This window comes from Cucurbita pepo, chromosome LG13 (genome assembly GCF_002806865.2).
Source record: "Cucurbita pepo subsp. pepo cultivar mu-cu-16 chromosome LG13, ASM280686v2, whole genome shotgun sequence".
NCBI classification, from domain to species: Eukaryota; Viridiplantae; Streptophyta; class Magnoliopsida; order Cucurbitales; family Cucurbitaceae; genus Cucurbita; species Cucurbita pepo.
The window spans coordinates 5,043,482-5,069,452 of NC_036650.1; the positions used below are offsets into that span (position 1 = coordinate 5,043,482).

At 37.2% G+C, this 25,971-nt stretch overlaps 6 protein-coding genes across 14 annotated transcripts in view; 4 read left to right on the plus strand and 2 right to left on the minus strand.

Moving 5' to 3' along the window:
• Positions 1–1,449, plus strand: part of LOC111809112 (translation initiation factor eIF-2B subunit beta-like) — a 9,052-nt gene extending 7,603 nt beyond the window's left edge. Inside the window, exons 10-11 of the mRNA XM_023695464.1 lie at positions 100–224; positions 908–1,449. Coding sequence (XP_023551232.1) covers positions 100–196 — 97 coding nt within the window. The 3' untranslated portion in view covers positions 197–224; positions 908–1,449. The remainder of the gene's footprint in view (positions 1–99; positions 225–907) is intronic.
• Positions 1,450–2,278: 829 nt separating this feature from the next.
• On the plus strand, positions 2,279–5,160 carry LOC111808427 (E3 ubiquitin-protein ligase DIS1-like). 4 transcript variants are annotated; one of them, XM_023694382.1, is made up of 4 exons: positions 2,279–2,490; positions 2,956–3,193; positions 3,458–3,844; positions 4,546–4,866. In XM_023694382.1, exons 2-4 carry the CDS (start codon positions 2,984–2,986, stop codon positions 4,864–4,866), a joined length of 918 nt encoding a protein of 305 aa, XP_023550150.1. In that variant the 5' UTR covers positions 2,279–2,490; positions 2,956–2,983. The 4 variants fall into 4 exon arrangements, with proteins under 4 accessions (XP_023550150.1, XP_023550151.1, XP_023550152.1 ...); XM_023694383.1 differs by lacking the exon at positions 2,279–2,490 and adding an exon at positions 2,537–2,668; XM_023694384.1 differs by lacking the exon at positions 2,279–2,490 and adding an exon at positions 2,579–2,602.
• A 48-nt stretch (positions 5,161–5,208) lies between these two features.
• LOC111808426 (uridine 5'-monophosphate synthase-like) lies at positions 5,209–8,793 on the minus strand. The gene is made up of 6 exons (XM_023694380.1): positions 7,888–8,793; positions 7,673–7,756; positions 6,796–6,878; positions 6,613–6,700; positions 5,974–6,228; positions 5,209–5,647 (listed from the first exon to the last, which is right to left on the minus strand). Exons 1-6 carry the CDS (start codon positions 8,689–8,691, stop codon positions 5,519–5,521), a joined length of 1,443 nt encoding a protein of 480 aa, XP_023550148.1. The 5' UTR covers positions 8,692–8,793; the 3' UTR covers positions 5,209–5,518.
• A 973-nt stretch (positions 8,794–9,766) lies between these two features.
• Positions 9,767–18,302, plus strand: LOC111808429 (probable ADP-ribosylation factor GTPase-activating protein AGD11). Of its 2 annotated transcripts, none has more exons than XM_023694385.1 (12): positions 9,767–10,161; positions 10,286–10,352; positions 10,426–10,561; positions 12,190–12,261; positions 12,583–12,630; positions 14,675–14,759; positions 15,099–15,174; positions 16,177–16,340; positions 16,429–16,687; positions 17,192–17,308; positions 17,409–17,504; positions 17,794–18,302. In XM_023694385.1, the coding sequence occupies exons 3-12, from the start codon at positions 10,519–10,521 to the stop codon at positions 18,073–18,075; spliced, it is 1,242 nt and encodes a 413-aa protein (XP_023550153.1). In that variant the 5' UTR covers positions 9,767–10,161; positions 10,286–10,352; positions 10,426–10,518; the 3' UTR covers positions 18,076–18,302. The 2 variants fall into 2 exon arrangements, with proteins under 2 accessions (XP_023550153.1, XP_023550154.1); XM_023694386.1 differs by having other exon boundaries at positions 10,471–10,561.
• LOC111808430 (protein SENSITIVITY TO RED LIGHT REDUCED 1-like) lies at positions 13,016–20,309 on the minus strand. Of its 4 annotated transcripts, none has more exons than XM_023694389.1 (3): positions 20,154–20,298; positions 18,880–19,823; positions 13,016–13,098 (listed from the first exon to the last, which is right to left on the minus strand). In XM_023694389.1, exon 2 carries the CDS (start codon positions 19,744–19,746, stop codon positions 18,913–18,915), a length of 834 nt encoding a protein of 277 aa, XP_023550157.1. In that variant the 5' UTR covers positions 19,747–19,823; positions 20,154–20,298; the 3' UTR covers positions 13,016–13,098; positions 18,880–18,912. The 4 variants fall into 4 exon arrangements, with proteins under 4 accessions (XP_023550157.1, XP_023550156.1, XP_023550158.1 ...); XM_023694388.1 differs by lacking the exon at positions 13,016–13,098 and adding an exon at positions 16,067–16,310; XM_023694390.1 differs by lacking the exon at positions 13,016–13,098 and adding an exon at positions 18,000–18,079.
• A 623-nt stretch (positions 20,310–20,932) lies between these two features.
• On the plus strand, positions 20,933–25,679 carry LOC111809129 (probable glycerol-3-phosphate dehydrogenase [NAD(+)] 1, cytosolic). 2 transcript variants are annotated; one of them, XM_023695487.1, is made up of 6 exons: positions 20,933–21,010; positions 21,192–22,196; positions 23,066–23,287; positions 23,765–24,012; positions 25,056–25,195; positions 25,311–25,679. In XM_023695487.1, exons 2-6 carry the CDS (start codon positions 21,563–21,565, stop codon positions 25,435–25,437), a joined length of 1,371 nt encoding a protein of 456 aa, XP_023551255.1. In that variant the 5' UTR covers positions 20,933–21,010; positions 21,192–21,562; the 3' UTR covers positions 25,438–25,679. The 2 variants fall into 2 exon arrangements, with proteins under 2 accessions (XP_023551255.1, XP_023551256.1); XM_023695488.1 differs by lacking the exon at positions 20,933–21,010 and having other exon boundaries at positions 21,042–22,196.
• Positions 25,680–25,971: the final 292 nt, after the last annotated feature.

Consider the following 25,971-nt stretch of genomic DNA (forward strand, 5'->3'; position numbering starts at 1 on the left):
AAAAAAAAAAAAAAAAAAAAAAGAGAAGGAATTCTGTTATATCGATCATGTTTATTACAATGTCTGTTGTTTCTCATTATTTACTCTTCACTTTCACAGTGGTGGCCACAACTCATCATACATGTATCGGCTTATTGCTGATTATTATTCAGCTGATGATTTGGTAATTAAAAAAAGGCCTTCTACAGGGAGCTGATTGTTGCCTCTTGTTCATCACATATTTGGTAAGCCCTTTTTTTTTTCTTTTAATTTTGTTATTGCCCCGTTGATATATCTACCATACCATATTCATGAAAAATGGTAGAAAATTTATTAAATCAAGTACAGATCCACTACCTTCTAACAGCGAGTGATTTTCTCTGTATATAAGAAATAAATAACTCAAGCTCCTATTTTAATCTCAAAGCTTCAATCATATAGGCAATGATTACATATTGGTATTGAACATGGAAGCTTAAGAATGGGACCTATTTTCTTTTATCTGCGTACTGAATGTGACCTTTCAATCGGAAATAATTCTTAATTTGTTGGTCCCATTTCCGATATTAGGAAGGGCCCCCGATTGATGATTCATCTTGGAGAGAGGAATGGCATTTTTTTTTTCACATATCTTTTTTTAAGGAAACATTTCTCATGTTCTCTACTTCTATAATGGGTCTTATACTAATTTAGAATTGATTAAGCATGCGCACATGCACAAGAAATCTTATCCGAGTACTTCGTCGAGTTTTATCCAAGTGTACTTTATTATAATCCAATCAGACGATTTGGTGAAGAAGTTTACACCTACCTGGGCTCAGTTACTGCATCTTTAAAATGTTTCTCTGCCTTTCAATTGTACACGTTGGATATCGTGCACTTTTTCATTGCTTCTCTTATGTCACTTTTCATCGGTCAATCGTTTCAGGATTGCAGTTAGCAACACGAGCGAGCTGATGAGAAAAACCATAAACTCTAGCCTCTTAACCATGTAGAACCATCATCCTATAGCTTAAAGGAAAAGAAGAGAAAAATTCGAAGTTGGCTGAACGAAGCTAACGTTTTTGCAATTTTGTGTTTATTTCGAGTTTTCTGTCTCGGCTGAAGGTGTTCGTGCGGAAACAATGGAAGCTGATAGGTGTTTTTGTTGTTGTTGTTGTTTTGCTTTACTTCTAAAAGTCCCAGCATTGGATTCTGCAGATCACTGCCAGAATCAATGAATCACAGATAAATCAAGATCTTTTTTAGCTGTTTGCACAAAGGAACTTTGATCATCTGTGATAGTTTTAACTTCTTTCTTTTTATTCTAAGCATTTTTCCTTTTTGAGAGTTGTAGAAATGAGTTTTAGATAGGCAAGATGAGTATGATGCTTCCATACATAGTTTAAATGCCTCATTGTTGATATAGCAGCGTTTGTTTTGAACTCTTGGAATTATCATAAGTTGGAAAGCTTTCTGTTCTTGAGGATTTTTTTGGGGGAAATTTCACTTTTGGTAGTGAAATCTTGGCTTGATAGCATTGATTCTTGTATTTTCAAGCGGCTGATGTTCGGAAAATTGGTTTAGCTGAGATTACACATCGAAACATTCTTTATAAGGGTGTGTAAATTTCTCTCTAGCACCCCTTTTAAAAACCTTGAGGAGAAGCCCGAAAGAAAAAACCTAAAGAAGATAATATCTACTAGAGGTAGGTAGAGTTTATTTGGTCACCATTATAAAATTGTTTAAATAATTTTTTTAAAAATAAGCCCATAAATTTATTTAATTAAAAAAATCTTGCAAATTTGTACTTTCAAATTACTTCTCAAAACTATGTAATTAAAAAAAAAAAAAATTTTAGCTAAATACATTTGTAATTCTTTTAATATTAAATTTGTGGCAATAAATAAACTTATTTTCGTTTAAAATTTAAAAGTTAGGTAAAAGTCGAAACGATTACCAACTTTTAGAGTTCATGCTTAATTTATACTCGAAAATTTATAAAATTAATTAAAGAACTTTGAAATTCACAAATATTTGAAAAATGTCTCCATTCATATGATACAATACAATGAAGTAAAAACAAAATCCGTACTTGAAAACAAAAATTCCAAATTTGAAAATTGAGATTTGTTTGGTTGGCAAGAAAAAGTTGGAAAAAATCATTGCGTGTTCTTGAATTTTCAAAATATGGAAGAAGTATTGTATTGTATTAATGGCGGAAGGTCCCACACACTTTTCAAACTTTTGTTTTTTTCTTTTTTTTTTCTTTTCTATTCTATTCTATTCTTTTCGGTTAACCCTTTGGCTTTANCTCCCAGAAATTTCTCTCTCTATAATCCTCCGCTTCTGTCTCTCTCAACGGCTTCATTTTGAATTTTTTCTGAGTCTTTGAGCTGGAAGACCCTTCGCTTTTTTGGCGTTCGTATTTCTCCGATGCGGTAGTTGAGTTTCTACTTTCGCCCCCACCAAGAACGTTACTCTTTTTGAGGGTTTCCGTGCTTTTCAATCACTGTTTCGTCGCGATTTTAGGTATAATTCCTTCTTTTTTTCGTTCTTTCTTTGTTTTCCTTCGATTTTAATTTTTCTTGTTCTCCGATTTTGATGATTTTCTTCCCTTGGACGAGATTTGATGGAATGTGAAGTCTCTGGAAACGTTCCTAACCTGTTTAAATCTTAGATCCATTGTGGAGTTTCTTTGAATTTGAGGGTGGAGTTTTCGATTCTTTTTGTTGTTCTTTAAATAGCTCTGTTCAGATTTCTTCATTTCATATTCTTCGGGGAAGGGAATTCCATTGTCTCGTTTCATGACGTGCAAATTTATGGATTCCATTAATAAAATACTGATTTCAACCTCGGATTCCTTTTTTTGGAATTCTCTTGATACAGAGTCTGTTTGGTTTGCATGTTATCTGTTGTACTCTTAATGACAGTTCTGAATTCAATTTTTTTTAAAGAAAAGATTGATTCTGAATCAAATTTTGTGCATATGTTCAGGTGGAAGTATAAAACTGGCCTTGTAAGGATGGCATCTGGAGGTCCTTATTTTGATGATTTGCGGAGCAAACCAGAGGTTATTGATCCTCCCCAGAATGAAGATATGATGGACATCAGGGAAACTGTGGACGATCCAGCTCAAAATGAACTTAAACCGAACGTTGCTGTTTCGAGCAGCGTTCGCGATCTCTTGGAATGCCCGGTGTGTTTGAATGCAATGTACCCTCCAATACATCAGGTTTGGTTATGAATTGCTTAGTTCATCTTTATGTGATGTGGTTAACTTTGCAGATTCTATGATTATGGAGGTTTGTTTTTAGTGTTTAGCCAAAAAGAAGAAGGATTATAGTTAGAATGTGTTGAGTGAAATGCTTCCTTTTGGAATCTATTATCAATGTTTGTACATTTTGGTCTCTCAATGTTTTATACCTTTCAAAAGGGATGTGCTTAAGCTTATGGGTGATAGCATTTTCTTTAATGTTGTTCTTTTTTGTTTCTGTAGTGTTCAAATGGTCACACACTGTGTTCTGGTTGCAAGCCTCGGGTGCACAATCGCTGCCCGACGTGCAGGCACGAACTTGGGAATATTAGATGTCTTGCATTGGAGAAGGTGGCTGCATCTCTAGAACTTCCGTGTAAATATCAGAGCTATGGTTGCATTGGCATATATCCTTATTACAGCAAGGTCAAACATGAATCCCAATGTGTTTATAGACCTTATAGCTGTCCATATGCTGGATCGGAATGTTCAGTCGTCGGTGATATACCCTATTTGGTGGCTCACCTGAAAGATGATCATAAAGTAGACATGCACAGTGGAAGCACATTCAACCATCGATATGTAAAATCGAACCCTCAAGAAGTTGAAAACGCTACGTGGATGCTAACGGTAATTTTCCATGCAGACCGTATTGTCCACTCTGTTCCTTACTGTATTCGGCAGGACAATCTCATTGGCATATCTTATGCATATTTTGAGCCATTAAATTCATGTTAGATGCATAAATTTTAGTGATTTAACATTGGTATGAAACCATGCACTTCTTTCGGATTCTGCTGTTAATGGAACTGGGAAATTGAGCAGAAGAGATGCTCAATTTGATTTTGCTGTCATATGTCAGAAAATGTACTCCCCTGTAGATTAGAACTATTTCTGAAATATTTCTTATTGTTTAGAGCTCGGAGTACCTAAGTAATAGGTATTTGAGTTAGGTTTGTAACCCCGAGTAGCTATGCTCGTCTCCTATGAGACTAGATATCCTGAATAGGTGTAGCCACTTTAACTGCATTTGTGGTGACAAATATTTCTTATTGTTAAGAGCTCGGAGTACCTAAGTAACAGGTATTTGAGTTAGGTTTGTAACCCCGAGTAGCTATGCTCGTCTCCTATGAGACTAGATATCCTGAATAGGTGTAGCCACTTTAACTGCATTCGTGGTGACAACAATCTCGCATGGATAAAGTGGAAGAGATTTTGCTAGTTCAGAAATCTAGGTCCTCATTGTACTATCGTTCTGCAAACCTATAGCTTATATTTAGCTTTGAATTCTTGATTGCTGGATGACTCTGATTTAGAATTTTAAAACTCAGGTTTTCAGTTGCTTTGGTCAATACTTTTGCCTGCATTTCGAAGCTTTCCAGCTAGGGATGGCTCCAGTATACATAGCCTTTTTGCGGTTCATGGGGGACGATAACGATGCAAAGAACTACAGCTATAGACTCGAGGTGGGTGGAAATGGGAGGAAGATGGTATGGCAAGGGGTGCCCAGAAGCATCAGGGACAGCCATCGGAAAGTTCGGGACAGTTTCGATGGGCTCATTATCCAACGCAACATGGCTCTTTTCTTCTCTGGTGGCGATCGGAAGGAACTAAAGCTTAGAGTGACTGGTAGAATTTGGAAAGAACAGTGATACTTCAAATCTTGGCAAGTAGTCGGTCGGTTGGTTCGTTTTTGTAGAGTAAATGAGGCTTTCTAATCATGTGTTTCTGTTTCTAATTAAGATGCAAACACTTCTTGCTCTTACATGAAACCATGATTTAGAAGAACTTCCCCTCCATTGATGATTATCAATGAAGAACTGAACTTACTCATATTTCCCTGTTGAGTATTAGCAGTATCAGTTATTACCCCATTGCTCCTGTTCAGTCATTGGATCCAGTTTATAAAATTTATGAAATAATGATTATATGGTTAAATTTGTAAATGACAGGACATTTCATGCTGCCTTGCTCAGATGTTTCAGAGACAACACTTGGGAAGAACAGGTTCGATTCCTTGAACTTTTTTTGAAGTGTGCGTGCACGAGTTCTCTTTCGAGTAGTTCGTGTGAATTTACACGCAACATGTTCGTAGAATTAATGTGGAGTTGAGTTTCATATGATAGTACAGAATACACATTGTCACTTAACAATGCATAAACTGAAAAACCACAAATTCTGGAACTGAATTAGGTTAAAACTGGCTTTCATTGGGTACACGAGATGTTATCAGATGATACTCCCAGGCTGCATCCTCTGTCCTAGACAACCCGCACAACATTATTTCCTAAATTCAAGTTACGTTTAGGTGGTCTTAGCTAAATATGCATCCCATCCCTGCAGACGATACTCCCGAGCTGCATCGGCAGGATTTGCTGCCTTAATTATCCCGCGCCCGACTATTATGATATCACTTCCTCTGTCATGGATAACCTGCACAACATTGTTTTCATAATTCAAGTTACATTATGCTCATGTGCCAATTGATTTGTTTGGATACTCCTAGGATTTTAATATCTTAAGTAAGTGAATATTTTGGGATTTGAACTCATTCCTTCAAAGTCCAGTTAGAAATCAACATGCATTATAATCTCTCTTTTTAATCATACGAATAACAAAAAGAAAACAAGAAAGAACAATACTTCTCTATATCAACAACTAATTTGAATAAGGAACGATTAAAAAAAGATAAAAGTCAAGTGCAATTCTGTAAACGATAACGAACAGAAGATGAGAAGAAAATATTGGATAGAACTTACAGAATATGGGGTATTGTATTGCTGTCCAAGATTGTCACCACCCTTGACCATTTGGACTCCAGGGGTGGCATGAATGAATGTAGGATTTCCAGGCGCACCTGGCCAGGATGCTGGATTAACAGAAATGAAGCCAATGACGAAATCAGAATGCTCTTCTGCAATTCTAACGGCTGTGGATGTGTAGTCTCCTGTGGCAAGATTTCCAGCTGAGCTCATTTCAGCCAGCAGTAAAAGACCCCTACCTCGAGGCAACCCCTACACCATCCAGAAAGATAAATACATTTAGGAAATGTAATATGAAATCCCACATCAGTTGGAGAGAAGAACAAAACATCATTTATAAGGGTGTGGAAACCTCTTCCTAGTAGATTCGTTTTAAAAATCTTGAGGGGAAGCCCAAAAGGGAAAGCCCAAAGAGGACAATATCGGCTAGCAGTGGGCTTGGGGCATTACATGTAAGTACCACTAGATGGGTATCGAAGAAAGCTTCATTTGTCTAGAAGAATACGTTTAGCAAATAGTAGTTTTAGATGAAAAAAGCACAAGAATTTCATCTCAAAAACCAATACCTTTTAAGAGTTCCTTTTGGATTGAGCTTATGAAACGGGCTTAAACGATCTTTAGAGTGTTGGTGCATACCTTTAATTTCAATCCATCTACAATTCCAGGACCAGAAATAATGTGGGCATTGACTATATCTGCCCAGTCTAATATATGAAAAATACCTCTGCATTTGCAAACACAAAATTTCAGGAACTCCCGGGGGATTGCTGGAAAGTAAAAGAAAATGTAAATAAGAGACGGAAATGTTGAGAGGCCCACCCTTCATACTGCATTGTTGCTGTATTTCCAATGTCTGCAAACTTGCGATCTTCAAAGATTAAGAAGTTGTGTTTCTTAGCAATCTGCATTGCAGTGAGTTGTTGTAAGCTATCATGCCAAAACACAAATTCAGATAAGAAATAGCAAAAAGAAAACAATAGACAAGAACTACAAGAAAGAGCTTAGATTGTTGTTGAGATAGGAGACAAAAGAATAGACAGATTTCACTTCGAATCATGGACATTATGTCTAACCGTAGCCCTGCACCTCCCTCAAAAAGGGCACCACATATGAGAAAATTAACCGTGAGGCATCAATACAATCCAGCTGATATCATAATGTTGGTATTGGAAATCTAGAACTAATGAAATGCTGGTAATGTGAAAACAGAGTGCCAACTAAACAAGTTCATAAGTTAACGATATTCTGTAACAGTTTGTCCGCTTTGGTCCGTCACATATCGCCGTAAGCTTCACGGTTTTAAAACACGTCTACTAGGGAGAAGTTTTCACACCCTCTCCAACCGATGTGAGATCTCACAATCCACCCCTTTGGGGCCCAGCGTCCTTGCTGGCACACGCCCGGTGTCTGACTCTAATACCATTTGTAACAGACCAAGCTCACCGTTAATAGATATTGTATGTTTTAGCCTATTACGGATCGCCGAAAATGCATCTAATAGGGAGAGGTTTTCACACTCTTATAAGGAATGCTTAGTTTCCCTCTCCAACCGATGTGAGATCTCACGTATTCTTGTTATCATCAACCTAGGTATCTGGCCAGCAATACTACCGTATACAAACAAGCATTAACAACAAACCTGTGTCTACAATAAGTAGAAAGAAAGAAAGAAAGAGAGTTTCTGGAAGAAATATACCGAGCGAAGTTTGGAACCGAAGTCGGGGGTGAAATCTGGCAGTATATCCACATGAGTTTTCAGCAAGCAAATCTCTGGCCCAACCTGATTGACAAAAATGGTTTTTACTTCAAACCCAATTCATTTTCATCTTTCTTTATGATTTCGTACATTTGTTTGATCTGGGTGTTAATGAACAAAGCCTAGAAAATTCAGAAATTCTAGAATGCTCTTACTTTCTCAGCGATGTCGAGCAGCTCCGCGGCGGTGCCAACATCGGCCGCTACGCACAAATTGCTTTCCTTCTCGATCATCACCTCGAACAGCCTCTTTCCCATTGGATTCTTCGCCAACCTCGCTCTTTCTTGAAAGGAAATGGACTTAGCTCTAACAGGCTTCTCCACTTTCGGCACCGCAACCTTCCGATTCTCAACCAAGAATTTCCCCACCACCCCTTCCATTTCTTCTCCAACAATCCCCTTCTCCTTCAAGATCCTCACCACCTCGCTCAACTTAATCATCGAATGCAATTTAATCCCATTCTCCTCCAAATTCTCTCGCCCACCCTGCTCTCTATCAAGCAACACAACCGCATCACTCACCTTCATCCCCGCCGCCCGCAGCGGCGCAGCAGTCTCCAAAACCGACGCACCGCTCGTCACCAAATCCTCAATAATCAAACATCGTTGATCCACTCGGTAACGACCTTCGATCGCTTTCGCAGTGCCATAATCCTTAATCTCCTTCCGGCGCATAACCATCGGAATATTGTTCAAAACGGAGATGCAAGTCGCAATAGGAAGAGCGGTGTAAGGAACACCGCAAACGAGGTCGTAGGAGGTAGATGAAGGAAGAGAAGAAATTAGGGTTTTGGAAATTCGAGTGAGCAGCGAAGGATAAGAAATAATAACGCGAAGATCAATGTATATTGGAGAGTTTATACCGGTCTTGAGCTTGAAGTTGCCGAACTTAACAGCAGAGATTTCGTGGAGTTGCAAAACTAAGGACTCCATCGCCGGAGAAACTGTTGCTGGTGACATTGCGTGGAGCTTCTGCGCCTGTATATCAATGGCGGACAGAGAGAAGCATTGATGAGGACGATAAGAAGGGATCAGCTTTTGGCTTGTATGGGATTTTGCCACTGGCTGTGTGAAATGAAATTTCAAATATATTTCCTTTTGGTCCCTTTTCTTTTCCATTTTATGCTTTTTGGAACTTTACAAATATAATATTTCCCCCCTCATCTTATGCTTATTACACATTTATTCCCCAATTTTTTATTTTTTTATATTTCCTCCTCAAAACTCCATTTAATTCTCAATCTTATACCATCTTAGTTACAGTCGTACATTTTTAACTGTGTGACATCATAATCTTGACACGCTCATGACAAGTCTTAGGAGAACTCAAGCCCGCTTTGTTGGACTTTGAGTGAGGTTCTCCTTCGCCAACCGAACACAGCTTGTGTGTAATTCAAGCTTGTTTGGTCACACACACTGCTCGTGCATACATATCCAATTGTTTGCGACTCTAACCAACTTGCATCTACATTAGGTCAAGTCATCTAACTCGACCTTGCCTCTTCTCTACAACAAAGCCTCTCTCAACAACGCATCACAGTCATCACCTTGGTTCCCAACAACACGACCATGCATCATGATGTCATCCTATATCTCGGAACAACTCGACCATCTTGACTTGTTAAAATATGTCTATCGGGACGGACACATGTATTTTTATAATTTTTTTGAAAAGTTGAAAAAATATTAATAAAATATTTTAAGGTTTAGTATTTTTTTTGAAAGATTATTAAAATCGAAAAGATATTTTAAAAATAAATTATTAACAGTTTCATCCAAAATTATATATATATATATATATATATATATTGAAGTTTATGAGTGTTTTACAAGGCATAAAGTCTATAGTTATTATTTTATTTTATTTTATTTTTATTTTTATTTTTATAAATATTTATTAATAATTTGAATTTATTTTTGTGCTGCCTAAACTAACCCTCTGACCCTTTCTCATGGTTATTACTTAAAAAGAAAATTGTTAATTATTTTATTATGAACTAATTAAAAAAAATATTAAATACCTCTTTGGAATCACTCGAATCACATCCATTTCATATAAACCATGAAACTACGTTCACCGGACGAAAACGGATGAATTTGTTTGGAAAATCATCGGACCATTTTACTTTCTCCCCAATTCAATTGGATTTTATTTTCTCTCCAATTCAATTCGATTTTGTTGCTAACCGACACAAAATTTTGGGCAATGAAAATCACGTTCTGATGATGACATTTGCTCTCTGATTTCCGTTTTTTCTCTGCATTTCTTCCACACAATTTCGTTGAAATCGGTTTTCGATAATTCTTTGTAAATTTTCGTTTATGGATGGATTTCTTGCCTTTTGTATGCGCAATGATTTGCAGATTTTCATTTAAATGCATTGAACTATCGTCAGCGTCGCGCCTCCTCCGTTTCTAATCTCTTGTATGGTAAGCATCGATTGGTGTTTTTCAGGTTGTTTGTTATGTGTATTTTGGTTTAAATTTGGCGCCGAACTGTTTGGTTTTCGTTTTTGATTTGCTTGCTTGTGGATTTTGATTTTGTTTCGTGCAGAGAAGAAGCCAGGGTAGAATCATGTTGATCTAGGCTGTTCATAATCATTCGTCATTTTGTCAAACCTGTAAGAACTCCTTTGATTTCCTATTCACTATGTTTATTATGCTCTCTCTCTCAAGTTTTAGATTACGACCTAGATCAATGGGGTCCAGTGGATGAGCTAAGAGCATGGCTGTTTTCAGATTTCTCCATTATTTCATGATTTGTGTGCACGTTATTTGAGGCTGAAGATGTCAACCCAGCACCAGAATGCGGATTCTAATGCCGTTTCAGGTATTTTTCATCTCTGCAAATGATTGTTTATCCCAATAGCCCAAGATTTGTTCGTGTTTGTGTTTGTGTTCGTGTTGATTAATTGTGGGAGAGAGGAATTGAAGGGATACAATTCTTGTGATATTAGAATGCAAAATTCACTTGACTAGCTTGGTGGAAGTTCTACTGTTACCCAAGACTGGAAGAAAACTTTGAGGCTAAAGATTTGAATATCAATTCTAAGTAGAGCAGTGAATTATCCAATAGGAAGTTAAGGGACCTTACAGAAGCTAAATGGCCAGTTTGGCGGGTTTGATAGTGTTGATTAAGTTAACTACTGATTAATTGGATTTCTCTTCCTTTAAAAAGTGCAGCTGCCTCTGCTTGGGCATCAGTCTGTAAGGATTTTTGTATTTTTCCTCTAGGTCTTATTATTTCGAATTAGAGCTCCTTTTTGTATAGTTAGCTTTGAGGCTTCTGTTGTTGGGTTGTCTTTTCGTGCCATCTCGCTTGTTTTTGTGTTCTTTCATTTTTTCCAATTATAGTTATTGGGAAGCTTTAGATGCATTTATTAGAAGCTTTTTGAATGCTCTAGATCATATTGACCCATTCCATCCAAACAACACATGCTTCATAGTCGAGATGAAAAAAAATCAGATGCTATTCAAAATGTGTTGATAGGTTTCCAAGTTTATGTTCGATGGAAGGTTTTCGATTTTCTAGATGCCCCTTGGAGGTTATATTGTAAGTGGAACAATATATCACTACAGAGAGAACTAGTTTTTCCATTAAATATGGATTATAGACTATAGTAAAAGAAATTGGAGTATGGGCTATCATAAATGAGGTGGAGGCTGGGTGGAGAGACAGATCTAGGATGAATGTGAGATCGACACTTCTGAATTATTTGAAATGTATGGTATCCTTGACCATTGTAATCTCTCCTATGAGCTAGATAATTTATATTTCCAGCTGATAGCTATTAAACCTTGATCTTGGATATTACAAAATCAATTCATTGAAAACTTCGTTCATATACTTCCTTTTATGAGAGTATGCATAATGGTGACAATATAATAAACACATTTTGTAGTAGGTAACATGAACACCAACAGTTACGAGATTTCTTTCTTTCTATGAGGTCGGAGATTCAAATTCCTACTCCAAAGCTTTTTGATTTTTTATTGAGATGATACATTATGATGTGTTATATAATTGATCTTCCCCCACTTAAGGTTGAAGAACTGTTTGGGTACATTAAGTTTCTTATGGATCCAGATCAACTACTTGGATTTGAAGACAGTTGTCCCATTTGATTATGTTTTGGAAGGGTCTTACTTTAGGATTGAAACGAATTATCCATCTGGTCTTGTGTGTTTTTTTCTTTTTGTTGTGGAGAATGGAAATAAGGGTGTATAGATAATCGTCAGACTTATAGGATTGACGCTTACTACTACATGAGTAAACACATATTTATCATTTGTTCAACCAGACTGTTGGGACCTGTTCTCTGTTATCTATAATATTGGGTTATTACACATATAGCTTAAAAAAAGTGAGCATGTATCTGTTGTCACTGACCTATGAAGAGCTCAGCTCGTGCACCTTCATTACATTGAAATCTCCTTGACACGATTCAAATGTGCCAGGCGCTTCTCTCTTTGATCTCCTGTTTCCAGATTCAGAAATGCCAGGCTGGGACTGCAGTCGAACGCCGTCTGGTATTACATCTTCATCTCTCATTATCTTTGTAATTGCAATAGCACTTATTAAGGAATATTTTTGAAAGAAGATGGAGCCAAATCCTGGAGGAAGTGTTAAATGTCGGAAATGCAATGTTTTGTCAACCTGCTGAGTCGATGACAAGTTTTCCTAAAGAAACTCGACCTCAGGAGATTAGTTAATTACTGAGTTTGGAATCTTTTTTAACTTCAGCATATGATCTTTTACTGTAGCTTGGGTAACATCAGAATGCTTAGTTTAGCTGTCAGATCTTTCACTCTTTTTCATTTCTTCAATTCTCTATGATTTCTTGTATTCAGATGCAGAAACACAAAGCTGGAACTGGAAGAAGGATCAAGAGCTCTCTGGTATTGTATCTTCAATTCTCAATATCTTTATAACTGTAAATAGCACTTCTTATTGTTATAGAAAGTAGGTGGAGCTAAATGCTATAAAAGTTTTTATTGTAGCAAATGTAAAGTCTATAGTCAACCAGCTGATTCTTTGACCATTAATGTCTCCCATTCTGAAAAAGTACTGACATGAGATTAATTAAATGTGAAATAGGGATCATTCTTAACTCTAGAAATAATCTTTTACTGTAGTTTGGGTAACATCAGAATATTCAGTTTAGCTGTCAGAAATTTCACTCTTCAAGGCTTCCAATGGGCTGCTGTGATTAAACTTTTGGACGACCATACTCCGGCTAACAACCTTGATTTTCTGTGCTGCCAGCAGGAAGCACCTTTTTTGCCTTCCTTTTTTCTCCCATTCCATTTGATGCAGTACTCTTGAATTTCCCTAATTTTTTCCCAGTGGGGGAAGATAAGGGCGGCCTGTGGGACAAAGTTAGTGGTATGAGGGAAGTCAAGGCTCATAGTGTGTGAATCCACAAAAGAGCTTTAATCTTAGGAGCGCAGGTGTGCTACAACGAAAACTTTAAAGTCAACTGAAAATTATATGTATGCTACTAGAGCATGATGCCTACCAAACATGATATTTTTTTTTAAGAAACAGAGTTTTCATTGAGAGAAATGAAAAAGTATACAAGGGCACACAAAAAGATACATAGTCAAACAAACGTCCTGCAAAAGGAGCCCAACAAACTATAACAAGGGAACTCCAATCTAAAAGAATGAAAGGTAGAGCTGAGTTAAGGCGTAGGCACAATGGTGATGACTACCAAGCATGATCATAGGACTAGCTTTCTAGAGCTAAGTTAAGGCATGCGTTGTTTCTATTGTGCAACTTTTGGTTTCCACTTACGATTTGGGATGTAGTGGATACTTCTAAAAAAAGTGCTAAAATGCCATCCTGCATAAGATCCCCGTTTTTAAGGGCTTCTTTTCCAGCTTAAGAAAGAGATAGAAGAAAACTTTTCTTCTTTCATTTGAATGTCTCCGTCTTGTGTCAAAATGTTTTTGTTCCTGTCATACTCCCAACCTCTTGTGTCCTACCAGTATCCTTTTATCTCGAAAAAAAGGCCCTCTTTATGGGTGCTACAGATAGCTATAGAGGTAGTCTGGAAGAAGGGTTCGGAGAACAATTTCTATTATTTTTTTTTATAATAAAAAAACAGTTTTTGATGAATTTTTTCAAGATAATTTTTAAAAATAGTTTTAAGATAGTAGAAAATGAACACAGTATATTTTTTTGCATGTATTTTCTCTAGTACTTTTTTAGATAACTGTTTATATATGATCATCATGTCTTCCAAAGTAAAACTTGATTAAATGTGATTAAAGTTCACACGCCAAAGTACATTGTTCTTTATTCTATTTGATTAATGTTCAGCTTGCAGGGTAAGAGTTCTCTTCTTAAGACGAGGCAATCTTTCTCTTTTCCCTCTTCCTGTTAGCAATCGCTTTAGCAAGATTCTTCACTGGGGTTGACGAGGGTCGATTAAGGGGTTAACTATTGGTTGAAATAGGATTTGTGTCCATTTGCATCTTGTTGATGACACTTTTTAGATTCCTCACAAATATCAAATGATAGCAACCTTCTCAATTTGGCTTCAGTTTTCCTTTCCTTTAACTTTTTTTGTGGCTTCCAGTTCCCGCATTGTATACTGATCACTCTCTTAGTTTCACGATAGAGACAGGTCAACTCAGTCTTGCTGTATGTTATAAACCAATAGAACCCAAATTTGAAGGTCTTGTACCTGATATTGATTTTAGTTATATTTTTGCTCAGATTAAGTATGAGAATATTTTGTTTCTCCAATTCTAATCGCTGTTGCATACACGTGTTTCTACTCTCTCGAGTGTTGCATCAATTTCTCATTGATAACGGTCATGTGTTATTTTTATGTTCTTTTGGAACGTGAGGTGTGTTTCTATTAGTCTTATATATTCTCCTGACCTAGTAGAAGAAGCTATGTGAACTATATTCATTTGTGTTGCCTTCATTCAGGACCCCAGAAAAGATTGGAAGATCTCTTGTGTCAGCCTGGTAACAACTTGTGTGCAGATTGCGGATCACCGGATCCAAAATGGGTGTAAGTCTAAATGTTTTATTTAATTTTTCGTTCATACAAGTTCTTTAAGTCCTGATTAAGTTGTAATGTGGCGTGTGGGAAATGTGATGAAAATTTTAAAAGCTCAATGCCATTGAATTGTTCAAGGGAGAGATCCATTCCCTGGACTCAAATTTCTTCTGACATTGTATAAATTACAAAAGGATCAATTACTTTTAACACTTTTGGTGTCTTAGGTGGTTTCAACTTTATACAAAATGTAACATCTCTTACCTTTGATATACACTAAAACTTCTCAACATATATATTCAATATTCAGAGTTTAGTATTTTGTTCTTAACCTCTGGTTTATGGATGCAGATCGTTAAATTTGGGAGTGTTTATCTGTATAAAGTGTTCTGGAGTACACAGAAGTCTAGGAGTTCATATCTCTAAGGTTTCTCCTTTTCTTTTTCCTTCTCTTCTTATGGAATTTTTATAATCCTAATAGCAAACACGTAAGGTACGTCTTGACCGTGCTGCTTGATGACGTGATAGTTTTGGATATGCTTTTCATGTTAGAAAATTTTCTGGCACTAGACAACATCATAAAGAACATTGTCAAAGAGTCTGATATTTCAGAATCAGATAGCATTTGATCTTTTAAAACTCATCATCAACCCTCAAAATACTTTGAAACAGTGCACCCAAATGAATGAAAGTTAGATATGGACGATCACATTGACTCCTTTTAGTGTAATATTGCTCTAAATTTTCAATACTCGAATAGTTCGTGTTCGGGCTTTAAGAAATCAGTATAATTTCTGTCGAGGACAACTCTCCGGTGGAAAATCATGAACCCTAAGGGGGGCTCTTGATGGCAAGAGATTGGGATATTCTGAGGAACCCTATAAAGTCTTGGTTTTAAGCCCCAGGTGGAGACCTTAATTTAAAACCTTTGCTATCTCTAGAAGATGGCCTTGGAATGTACAAACTCCTGAGATTAGTAGGGGTAATCCATGAGCATAATGCAAAGACTTGTTTCAGTAGTAAATATAAATTTGGTTGATCTGTAGTAGTTTGAAGATAGGTAGTGTTTGCTTATGTGACCTTTTAATTATATCGACCTTCCTTGATTGAATTTTGATAGTCCCATTTAATAACCATTTGGTTTTTTTAAGAAAGGAACCATGTTTATCTGTAAGTTCATATTTTACAAATGTTTTCAAAATCTTAATTAGGTTATGAAAACTAAAAAAATGTAGATTTTAAAAACTTGTTTTTGTGGTTAGAATTAGAATTTGGCTAAGAATTCAAGTTTCCTTACCAAAAACCAAGAACCAAATAGCAGGTCTGCAAACTATTTACTGTTATCATATTGACTTCGAATCTCATTCTTGAATGCTCGTATCTCATGCAATGCATTTTGTGAACTAAATTTATCAACAATAAATGTCAGGTTTTCTCAGTGAAACTGGATAATTGGACAGACGAACAAGTCGATACTTTGATAAGCATCGGTGGAAACACAGATGTAAACATGAAGTATGAAGCTTGCATCACCGATGGGCACACAAAACCGAAACCAGATTCCTGTATAGAGGAGCGCCACGACTTTATAAGGTATCACGAGTGTATGTTATTTCATGTATGGAGGAAATCAAATTATTGAGGATATTCTATTAAAGAATCACATTTTCTGTAAATTTAGGAGAAAGTATGAACTGCTGCAATTTTATAACGCCAGCAGTCAAAATTCTAGAAATAACAACTTATTGAATAAAAGCAGTTCATCATGCTCCCTAAGTAACACCCCAGGCAACAATGGTACCAATGAAAAAAGGCCATATGAGAAACAACCTACTAGGTATCGCATTGGGCATGTATTTCGTACCAGCCGGATAATTAGAAGAGATAGTGAGCAGAAGACTTTTGACAAGAGAAGCCCTTCAGTCTCCAGACAAACATCGGTAATAACCTGTTCTTTCTATTTTGCGTTTTGATTATGGATTTTTCTTATTAATAATTTCCTTCAGCTTTTAAGTTGTGTATGGAGTGCGGAAGAGAATTACAAATTCCACTTTGTTTTGAAATTTTTGGTTGCTACCATTCTCTCCCAATTATAAACATTTGGAACTAACAAAATAGGGATCATTTGATACAATGGAGCCACATAAATTGTGTTTTAAGTTATGGACAACACATTCAAGAGGATGCCACTGAAAAAGCGCATCATTTCTACTGAGTTCAGCATGGTCTGATTAGCCAAAAATTAGTCTTGTCTCTCGATATAAAAGCGTACCATGGCACCTTCTCCATCAATGAAAAGTTGAAAAATTAAAGCTGGAACTTTGAGCTAGCAGTCAAATTTATGTTGGGGATTAGAGAATGAAATCCAAAAGCAAGTGTTGTGGCTTGAATTTTTTGTTTGATATGGATATTGCATCTTATTACTTCAGATGTAATGTTTGTAGGCAGGTATGGTTGAATTTGTTGGCTTGGTTAAGGTCAATGTGGTTAGAGGCACAAACCTAGCTGTCCGAGACGTGGTGACCAGCGACCCCTACGTAATTCTCATGTTGGGTCAACAAGTGAGCCTCTCTCTTACATTACTTTGGTCCACATTTAGGGTGAAGATTGGTATCAGCTAATTTGCTATTTGGTAATGACTTCTATTGTTGTATATTGCAGTCAGTGAAGACTCGTGTTATTAAGAGCAACCTTAACCCAGTTTGGAACGAGAGATTAATGTTGTCGATTCCCGAGAATATCCCTCCATTAAAAGTGGTAAGCATCGAACATATCTTTGCAAATGTTAAAACATCATAGAAGGAAATCATGAATTCAATATGCATATGCATTTAAGCGTCTGATTGTATTAGATCATTTACAGTGAGTAGTATACCAAATAATGATTTCTGCAGCTTCATTAATGCATCGCTTGTATCATCGTGTTCTTAGGCTTTAAATTCTATAATGTTCATCAAGGAGCCTCTTGTATGATCCTATGTTCTTAAGATTTTGATTGTTTTGGATCATTTCCTCTTAGTAAGATACCAAAAGATGATTTCTACAGCTCGTCTATGATAAGGACACATTTTCAACTGATGACTTCATGGGTGAGGCTGAAATCGACATTCAACCGTTGGTCGCTGCGACCAAGGCGTATGAGAAGTCCACAATTGATGAATCAATGCAGCTGGGAAAATGGGTGGCGAGTACCGACAATACCTTGGTAAAAGATGGGGTCATTAACCTTGTAGATGGAAAGGTCAGACAGGATATTTCTCTAAGATTGCAGAATGTGGAGAAAGGTGTCCTTGAGATTGAGCTAGAATGCATTCCTCTCACACAATAGATGGCTGCTGATCCAAAAGCACAAGATTTGGAAATTACTTTGTTGGCTATGATGGAAGAACCTTGAATCCAATCCCAATCAAATGAGTTTAGCAAAAAGAACAAGAAAAGGGATGATGTTCCTTGTGTAGCTGTTGTATATAATAAATATGTAATGTGTAAATATAAAAGAGTGGTGGAATATATATGCTTAGATTAATCTACCCATGTTTGTTTCCGCTGTGTTTATTGGTCCTTTCTTTGTTTGGAAATTGAGGTCATTTATTATGGTTGAAAGAGGATCTTGCACTGCAATATTTAGGTAAATCTAAACCTTCATACAGTTATATATTGCTCAGCAGTGATGTCAACATCTACTGATTTTGAGGTCAAGTTAAAATTCGCTGAAATTTTGCAGGCATCAGGATTGTCAGTGTAAGATCTGATCGGTTCATTCCAAGGTCATCTTTCATGGTAGGAAGTAGAACAATACCATACCTATGAGTTTATGAACAACATCTTCATGAATCTACCACACAATCAATTCTATTTTGATCCTAAAAGCACAACAATCAAGATCTACAATGATATTCAATTCAAACAATTGATGAAGTATAGTCAATTGATGTTAGTCGATGCTTAGCTAGACTAACAACTGCCTTGGCCCCGCCAAGTGAAATAGGATATACACCTAAAGATGGTTCTCAAATCCTCATAAGGCTAACACCATATTGGAATGTGAGTCAAGCATGGCACAAATGATGAACATTCCTATATTTGGAAAAGAACAAAATCCATGTTCAATTAATTATAAGAGTGCATTTACCTGGCTGTTTTTCCAATCACTAGACAATGTTCTTCAAAGATCTGTGAATTGCAGCTCCGTCGGTGAAACAGGGCTGAAAAAATGCCAACTCGAATCATGGAAAGCACCAAAATAATCATCTGAAAGTGTCTTGATTTTGATCTCGCGTGTGAACTTTCTTGAGGCTAAAATGTACTTTGCTGAATCAACAACGGGTGAGCTTTTGAATTCAGATACAAACTGTTCATAGATCTCAAAGCTATTTCCAAACAGCACAACGTGATTCAACAGCTCCACCGTCCAATTTTCCTGTAAAAGATTGTTGTACAACTCTGCCTCGCAATGGGGCATAAAGAACAATGTTGCCTTCTGCGCACATCGCCGTCCTTCCTCGTTTACTGATAGAACGGAACAACCAAAGGATTCCATTACCCGACATTCGGTTGCAGAAAGAATTGGATCGAACACCTCCAAACTTCCAATCCAACTAAATTTTCTCTTCAACAAGATTGCAAGACTGAGCTGCAATCGAGGATTTTCGTAATTCTCTATGCTTCCTACGCCATAGATTACCATCTCCATCTTTGATTCGGATGCCAAAGCCCTATTTAAGGATTCCAAGACTGGCGTTGTTCCAAGCTCGTCAATAAGAGTTCGAAAAAATTGGGAGCTCTCAACTTTCTTAATACAGATTTCCATCTTCTGCAACAGTTTCGATTCTCTGATTGTATCATTAGCCTGATCAGTGGGCGACCAAGTCCGCTGATCTTCTCGATTTCTGAGCTTCGGAAAAGTTTTCCTCTGCCTGCCACGACGAGGTAAAACAACTGTCCAGTCGCCATTATTTGACTGATCCGGAACCGCGAGAGTTTTTGCCGACGCTGCCATCCGTCAAGAGATAATCGTCCAGTCCTGATTACAGCTTCTCTTTTCTAACCTCAAGAATCTTCAGAAAGCAGAAAATTCTGCATTAAATATAAAAAAATCCAGCACATACAAAATCGTGAATGAACTCATTCTACTGCTGAAAGCGAGACAGTATGAACAAAATGAAATCGAGGAAACAGTGAACACTAAAGCTCAGATTCATGGTACATTAGCTTGGATTCAATCAAAAGATCGCCAAAATGAATCAATAGCACAAAACTGTATGTGGAAAGAAAAAAAAAAAAAAAAAGGAATATGAAGAACAAGATCCAGTGGAATGATATCAAAATCAGTAACCAAAACACATGAACGGAACAAATTCGAGTCGGAGAATGGCGATGAAATTAAAGGGATTTTGAGTCACAAACCTGATTGGTTTTCGATTCTTCTCTTTCCTGACTGGACAACACAGCGGATTCGATTCTACTGCTGGTTCATGGTTGCACGGCCGTCTGCATCTCTAGCTTTTGCAGGTTACCAATTAAGAGAAGCCGTGTGTGTTCTTATTCTTCTACGGAATGCCCTGAATAATTCAATCTCCTTTATATATTGGTTTTAAAAACGCCAAAAAAGAAATTTAAGGTTAAATTAATAAAAATAATCATAAATTTGTATTTTCTCTAAAAATATATATATATATATATATATATATATATACTCGTAAATTTTATATTTTATTTTAAAAAATACTCTTAAATAAAAAAATAAAAAAACAATAATATTCTTGGAAACAATACTTTTCAATGTTCAAAAGTTTTAAAAATAATATTAATACCTTTAATCTTTATCCATTTACCGCTCATATAGACCAATGGACAATATCATATCATTGTAGAGAGTCGTGTTCAGTATTAGAACCATGCCCTGAACTTAATCATGCCAATTGAATTCTCAAATGTCAAACAAAGGACTCCAAAATAAAAGGAGACGAAGCTCATTGAAGACATAGTAAAAAATGACTAAGACTCCAAAAGAAAAGGAATCGGAGTCTCAATGAAAGGGAGACATACTTTGTTCAAGAGGAGGTGTTCTGGATAAAAATCCCACCTCGACTAATTTAAGGAATGATCATGAGTGTGTTAGGAATCAAGGGCTTAATTTGGTGCCACGTCAGAGTCATCTATTTGCATTCCCCATTTTTATTGTTATCTGAATTTGATTTATAATAAAATTGAAGATTCTACGGCAGATTTCAGTTGATTCCATCTTCGGTTGAGCTTGCATGGTCATCTTTCTTCTTCTCAATTTTCTCTTTTCTCTGTAAATTAATGGATTACATAATCACTTGGTCGAAAAGAAATTTGGATTGTTCTTGATTCAACGGCGCTGATTGTGCTTTTATTCGTATAACTTGGCTTCGAGTTTTTCATACAGTTGATTTTCTTTGTTGCCGATGTCATTTTCAGGTTACTTTGGGTAAAAGTTGAATTTGAAGAAGTAAAGGAAACTTCGAAGATCTTGTTTGACTGTTCCGTGGCGGCAGATTGTCAAATGCGCTGTTAAATTGCATTTCTGCACGCTGTATTACGCGGTTCTCGTCGGTGTCGATGAATCTGCATTTTAGGTCTCGAATTTCGCACGGATGTCGGTTTGTTTTGGTTCGATAATAGCTGGAGCATGAAAAAGCGAAATCACGTTTCGATTTCGGTACGTAAAAATTGTTTAGTTTCGGGAATCCATTTTTTTCCCCTATAAAACCCCGATTGAATTCGATTTAGAATCAAACTGTTTAAATCCGGAAGCTCGAATTCTGGTTGTGCAAGTTCGAAAGAAGAAAATGGTTGATACTATCGACGGAAATAGCCATACAAATGGCTCAATTCAGGAGGAGAAGCTTGACGATCTTCGTCGTCAATTTGGAAAAGCCGATGGGGATCCACTGAGGATCGTCGGCGTTGGAGCTGGTGCTTGGGGCAGTGTCTTCATTGCCATGCTGCAAGAGAGTTATGGTCATTTGAGAGAGAAAGTTCAGATAAGGATTTGGAGAAGACATGGACGAACAGTGGATAAAGAAACTGCAGAGCATTTATTTGAAGTGATAAATTCAAGGGAAGATGTGTTGAGAAGATTGATTAGGCGATGTGCATATTTGAAATATGTGGAAGCGAGATTAGGTGACAGAACTCTGTATGCAGATGAGATATTGAAAGATGGGTTCTGCTTGAATATGATTGATACGCCTCTTTGCCCTTTGAAGGTTGTCAACAATTTGCAGGAGGCTGTGTGGGATGCTGACATTGTGGTGAATGGCTTGCCTTCGACCGACACCCGTCAAGTGTTCGACGAAATGCGTAGGTATTGGAAAGAGAGATTAACGATGCCTGTTATCATTTCTTTATCAAAGGGTGTGGAGGCTGAGTTGGACCCTCAACCACGGATAATAACTCCTACTCAGATGATTAACAGCGCAAGTAAGATTGCTTCCTCTTGGTATCGTTTATATCCCTTGGTAGTGAAAAAACTATATTAACAGTTATAGTTTGAAGCTTCTATGTGTAGTAATAACTTAACGTGATGTGGTATCAGTGTAAGAGATCGAGATTTAATAGTCCACTTGTTTTCTTTTTATCTCGTATTTATAGTCCACTTGTTGGATGGGTATGGTTCAAAGACAAAGCTGAAGTTCTATGGAATTGTGCAACTAGGGCCTTACTTCAAGAATGTATTACATATATTTTGCACTAAGTTATTGGTTTGGAGGTTTCTAGGTTCAGTGGTGATCTATCTAACACCGAATTTGATAAGCTCCAGTTAATCGAGTTTAGGCTCAGGTCGAATGGGAACGATGAGAAAGAAACTAGAAAGTAAATTCATTGCCTGAAACCTTTTTTCTTGTATATTTTAATTATTGCATTGAATCAAATAGTATGGGTTTTTTATCCAGATATCTTGTAGTTCCAAGGGTTTGTGTGAAATCACACATTGGTTGGAGAGGGGAATGAAGCATTCTTTTTAAGGGTGTGGAACCCTCTCCCTAGCAGACGTGTTTTAAAAACTTTGAGGGAAAACCTAAAGAGGACAATATCTGACAGCGGTAGCGGTAGGCTTGAGCTGTTACAGTTTGTTTCCTGCTTATTGAGTCATATGAAAACTTGCACTCCCTAAATATGATCTTGGATAGTCAAAATATTTTGAGTCTTTGTAACTAAAAGATGCCATTGGGAAGGGGGAAACCCAAACAGGAGTATTTCTTTTCTTCCTTTTTTCCCCTTTGTTTACATGTGTGGACATGTGGGAACATACGGTATTGCCTTTAAGTTGTGACATTACTGATTTGCAGCTGGAGTTCCATCGGAGAACATTCTTTATCTTGGTGGACCAAATATTGCCTCGGAGATTTACAATAGGGAGTATGCCAATGCTCGAATTTGTGGAGCTGAAAAGTGGAGAAAACCCCTGGCAAAGTTTTTGAGGCAACCCCATTTCATTGTGTGGGACAATGGCGACCTTGTTACCCATGAAGTAATGGGCGGATTAAAGAATGTCTATGCCATTGGAGCCGGTAATGCTCATTTCCTATTTGCTTCTTCAATGTCTTAAACTATTTCATACTGCCACAAAAGACATGCCTTTATTGTTTGTCTGTTCATTCTGTGTCTTGGCTGCAACTTTTTATGATTCATCTAGTTCTTAGAAATATTTTGCCTAAATTAGTTCCAGATCTCTACTTACGATTAGGAAACCAAATATGAACGCATCGAATTTACTGAGATCACTGTAAAGTTTTTGTGAATGAAGGATTCAACTTGGTTTCTATGTTTTTTTACAATAGGAAAATGGACAGACGATCAAGATGTGTGTGGATTATTTAGAATCCAAACTTTTATTCTACCTCTTTCCTACGCTTGATTACTGTGATCAACGTTTGATTAGCTTTATTCTTATGGTGCATGGGTGAAAAAATTATCACGTAATGGATGGATCTTCATTGCCCCAGCCTCTTTGGCTTAACACAGAAAAATTTGCATTTCTTCCACAGGAATGGTGGCAGCTTTAACAAAAGAGAGTGCCACCAGCAAAGCTGTATACTTTGCACACTGCACTTCGGAAATGATATTTATTACTCATCTATTGACTGAAGAACCAGAGAAGTTGGCGGGACCTTTACTGGCTGACACTTATGTTACTCTATTGAAAGGCCGTAATGCGTGGTATGGGCAAAAATTAGCTGAAGGAAAGCTGAGCCTCGAAATGGGTGATAGCATCAAAGGCAAGGGTATGATTCAGGTATGTTATTTATAAGCGATTTTGAAGGAGAACACCTTTTTTGGAGTATGTTACAGTTTGCTGAGAAGGTAGGATAGAAAAAAAAAAAAAAAAAAAAATCTTCTTTCAAGCATCCTTAATCCCTCATCAACCGATTGAACAATCATAGCAACCCAACCCACAGCAACTATTGGCCCTTGGAAGTTCCCTTTTCCCATAGTACCACGTTTGGAAAGATCTCGACTTAGAACGTTGTAAGCTGTTCTTGGGTTAATACAAGTCCAAAGTCGAAAGTCTCGAATATCTACTTCGGAGCTGCTCTGGATATTTTCGATACTAAATACATGTTTCTTGTCCTTCGTACTTTTTGAATGTCCTACACCGTTTTGGTGATAAGTAGGGGGGCTTCTCTGGCTCGATCGTGTATGCATGCGTGTGTGTTATAGCATGGCAGCAGCATAATCTTGAGAAGGCAGGTTTGGGGAGGTGAAAATAGGGAGTAAGGCTTTGCCAAAATTGAGATTGATTTGAGTTTAATCTAAATTAGTTTTGAAAGAATCATGTCATCCTGAACTGAACCATAACCAACCTCAAACAACCCATCAACCCAACCTGTGAGGTCTCACATCGGTTGGAGAGTGGAACAAAACATTCCTTATAAAGGTGTGGAAACCTCTCCCTATCAGACGCATTTTTAGATCGTGAGCCTCACGGCTATACGTAACGGGCTAAAGCGGACAATATCTGCTAGCGGTGGCTTGGGCTTGTTACAAATGATATCAGAGCCAGTCACCGGGCAGTGTTCCAGCGAAGACACTGGCCCCTAAGGGGGGGGGGGGGNAGAAGGGAACAAAACATTCCTTATAAGAGTGTGGAAACCTCTCCCTAAAAGATGTGTTTTAAAACTGTGAGGCTGACGGCGATACGTAACAAACTAAAGCGGACAATATCTGCTAGCTAGCGGTAGCTTGGGCTGTTACACAACCCAGATTTCATGGGGCTATCTTTTTTTTCTTTCTGAGATGTACATCGAGTGAATTGACAGAATGGGATGGTTCTGGCAGGGGGTTTCTGCGGTGAAAGCATTTTATGAATTGCTCAGTCAGTCCAGCTCGAGTGTTCTACACCGTGAAGATGAAAAGCCTGTTGCTCCAGTTAAGCTTTGCCCAATTCTAAAGATGCTCTACGGTATACTAATAACAAGGTACAAAGAGATTCAGTTCAGTTGCTTTTGTTCTCTCTGGATTTTGTAAGGGCACATGGAACAAGCCCCCCATGAAAACCTGCCTGATAATTACTTTCATTCTTTGAATATTTAGGGAGTTTTCAGCAGAGGCCATTCTCCAAGCCCTGAGGGACGAAACGATAACCGATCCTCGAGATCGTATCAAGATTGCACAAACTCATGTTTTCTATAAGCCATCGCTTCTCGGACAGCAACTTTAACAGCAATGGTCTTGAGCAACCTCTTCCTTCTTTTGTGTAGTCTTGTTCATGTTCACTTGGAATGTAGACCTTTAAGGAGAGAGCATTTTTTGTTGGGTATATTTTCTTTGTAAGAGAATTTTTGTAGCGTATAAGGTTTGGTTTTCCCTTTTTGCATAGGGTATTGAAGATTGAAAATTGCCGGAGATAATGATGGAGAGAATATACCTTAACTATTTGAAATATGCTCGAGTTAACTTTCACTTCTACATCTTACCGTACTAAATAATGAGTTTATATTTATAACCGATAAATATAAGATATCGAGTAAGAACGTGAATACATGTAGGCAATCAGTCTATTCGTTGACTGTAGATTCAATTTCTAGTCGGTACATACTCATGTTGAATAAATTAGTTGGATATATTAGTTGGATAAATGAGGGAATAAATATAAACAAAGAAATTGAAAAAAGAAAAATTAATGAATTATACGACGTCGTTTATCAGGGGATGGGCCGGGTCGAATAAAAGCCCGACTGGTATGAGAACGGGT

What these genes read in the sequence shown, in the direction of transcription:
- LOC111808427 (XM_023694381.1), top strand. Translation starts at nt 2,766, where the DNA reads ATGACGTGCAAATTTATGGATTCCATTAATAAAATACTGATTTCAACC. An exon ending in TGGAATTCTCTTGATACAGA is followed by an intron (nt 2,849 to 2,955) that starts GTCTGTTTGGTT and finishes GCATATGTTCAG; the next exon opens with GTGGAAGTATAAAACTGGCC. An exon ending in TGTACCCTCCAATACATCAG is followed by an intron (nt 3,194 to 3,457) that starts GTTTGGTTATGA and finishes TTGTTTCTGTAG; the next exon opens with TGTTCAAATGGTCACACACT.
- LOC111808429 (XM_023694385.1), top strand. Translation starts at nt 10,519, where the DNA reads ATGTCAACCCAGCACCAGAATGCGGATTCTAATGCCGTTTCAG. An exon ending in GAAGGATCAAGAGCTCTCTG is followed by an intron (nt 12,631 to 14,674) that starts GTATTGTATCTT and finishes GCCTTCATTCAG; the next exon opens with GACCCCAGAAAAGATTGGAA. An exon ending in CAGTCTCCAGACAAACATCG is followed by an intron (nt 16,688 to 17,191) that starts GTAATAACCTGT and finishes TAATGTTTGTAG; the next exon opens with GCAGGTATGGTTGAATTTGT.
- LOC111808430 (XM_023694389.1), bottom strand. Translation starts at nt 19,746, where the DNA reads ATGGCAGCGTCGGCAAAAACTCTCGCGGTTCCGGATCAGTCAAATAAT.
- LOC111808426 (XM_023694380.1), bottom strand. Translation starts at nt 8,691, where the DNA reads ATGTCACCAGCAACAGTTTCTCCGGCGATGGAGTCCTTAGTTTTGCAA. An exon ending in TGCTCGACATCGCTGAGAAA is followed by an intron (nt 7,757 to 7,887) that starts GTAAGAGCATTC and finishes TTTGTCAATCAG; the next exon opens with GTTGGGCCAGAGATTTGCTT. An exon ending in TCGGTTCCAAACTTCGCTCG is followed by an intron (nt 6,879 to 7,672) that starts GTATATTTCTTC and finishes ACTGCAATGCAG; the next exon opens with ATTGCTAAGAAACACAACTT.
- LOC111809129 (XM_023695487.1), top strand. Translation starts at nt 21,563, where the DNA reads ATGGTTGATACTATCGACGGAAATAGCCATACAAATGGCTCAATTCAG. An exon ending in TCAGATGATTAACAGCGCAA is followed by an intron (nt 22,197 to 23,065) that starts GTAAGATTGCTT and finishes ACTGATTTGCAG; the next exon opens with CTGGAGTTCCATCGGAGAAC. An exon ending in TGTCTATGCCATTGGAGCCG is followed by an intron (nt 23,288 to 23,764) that starts GTAATGCTCATT and finishes TTTCTTCCACAG; the next exon opens with GAATGGTGGCAGCTTTAACA.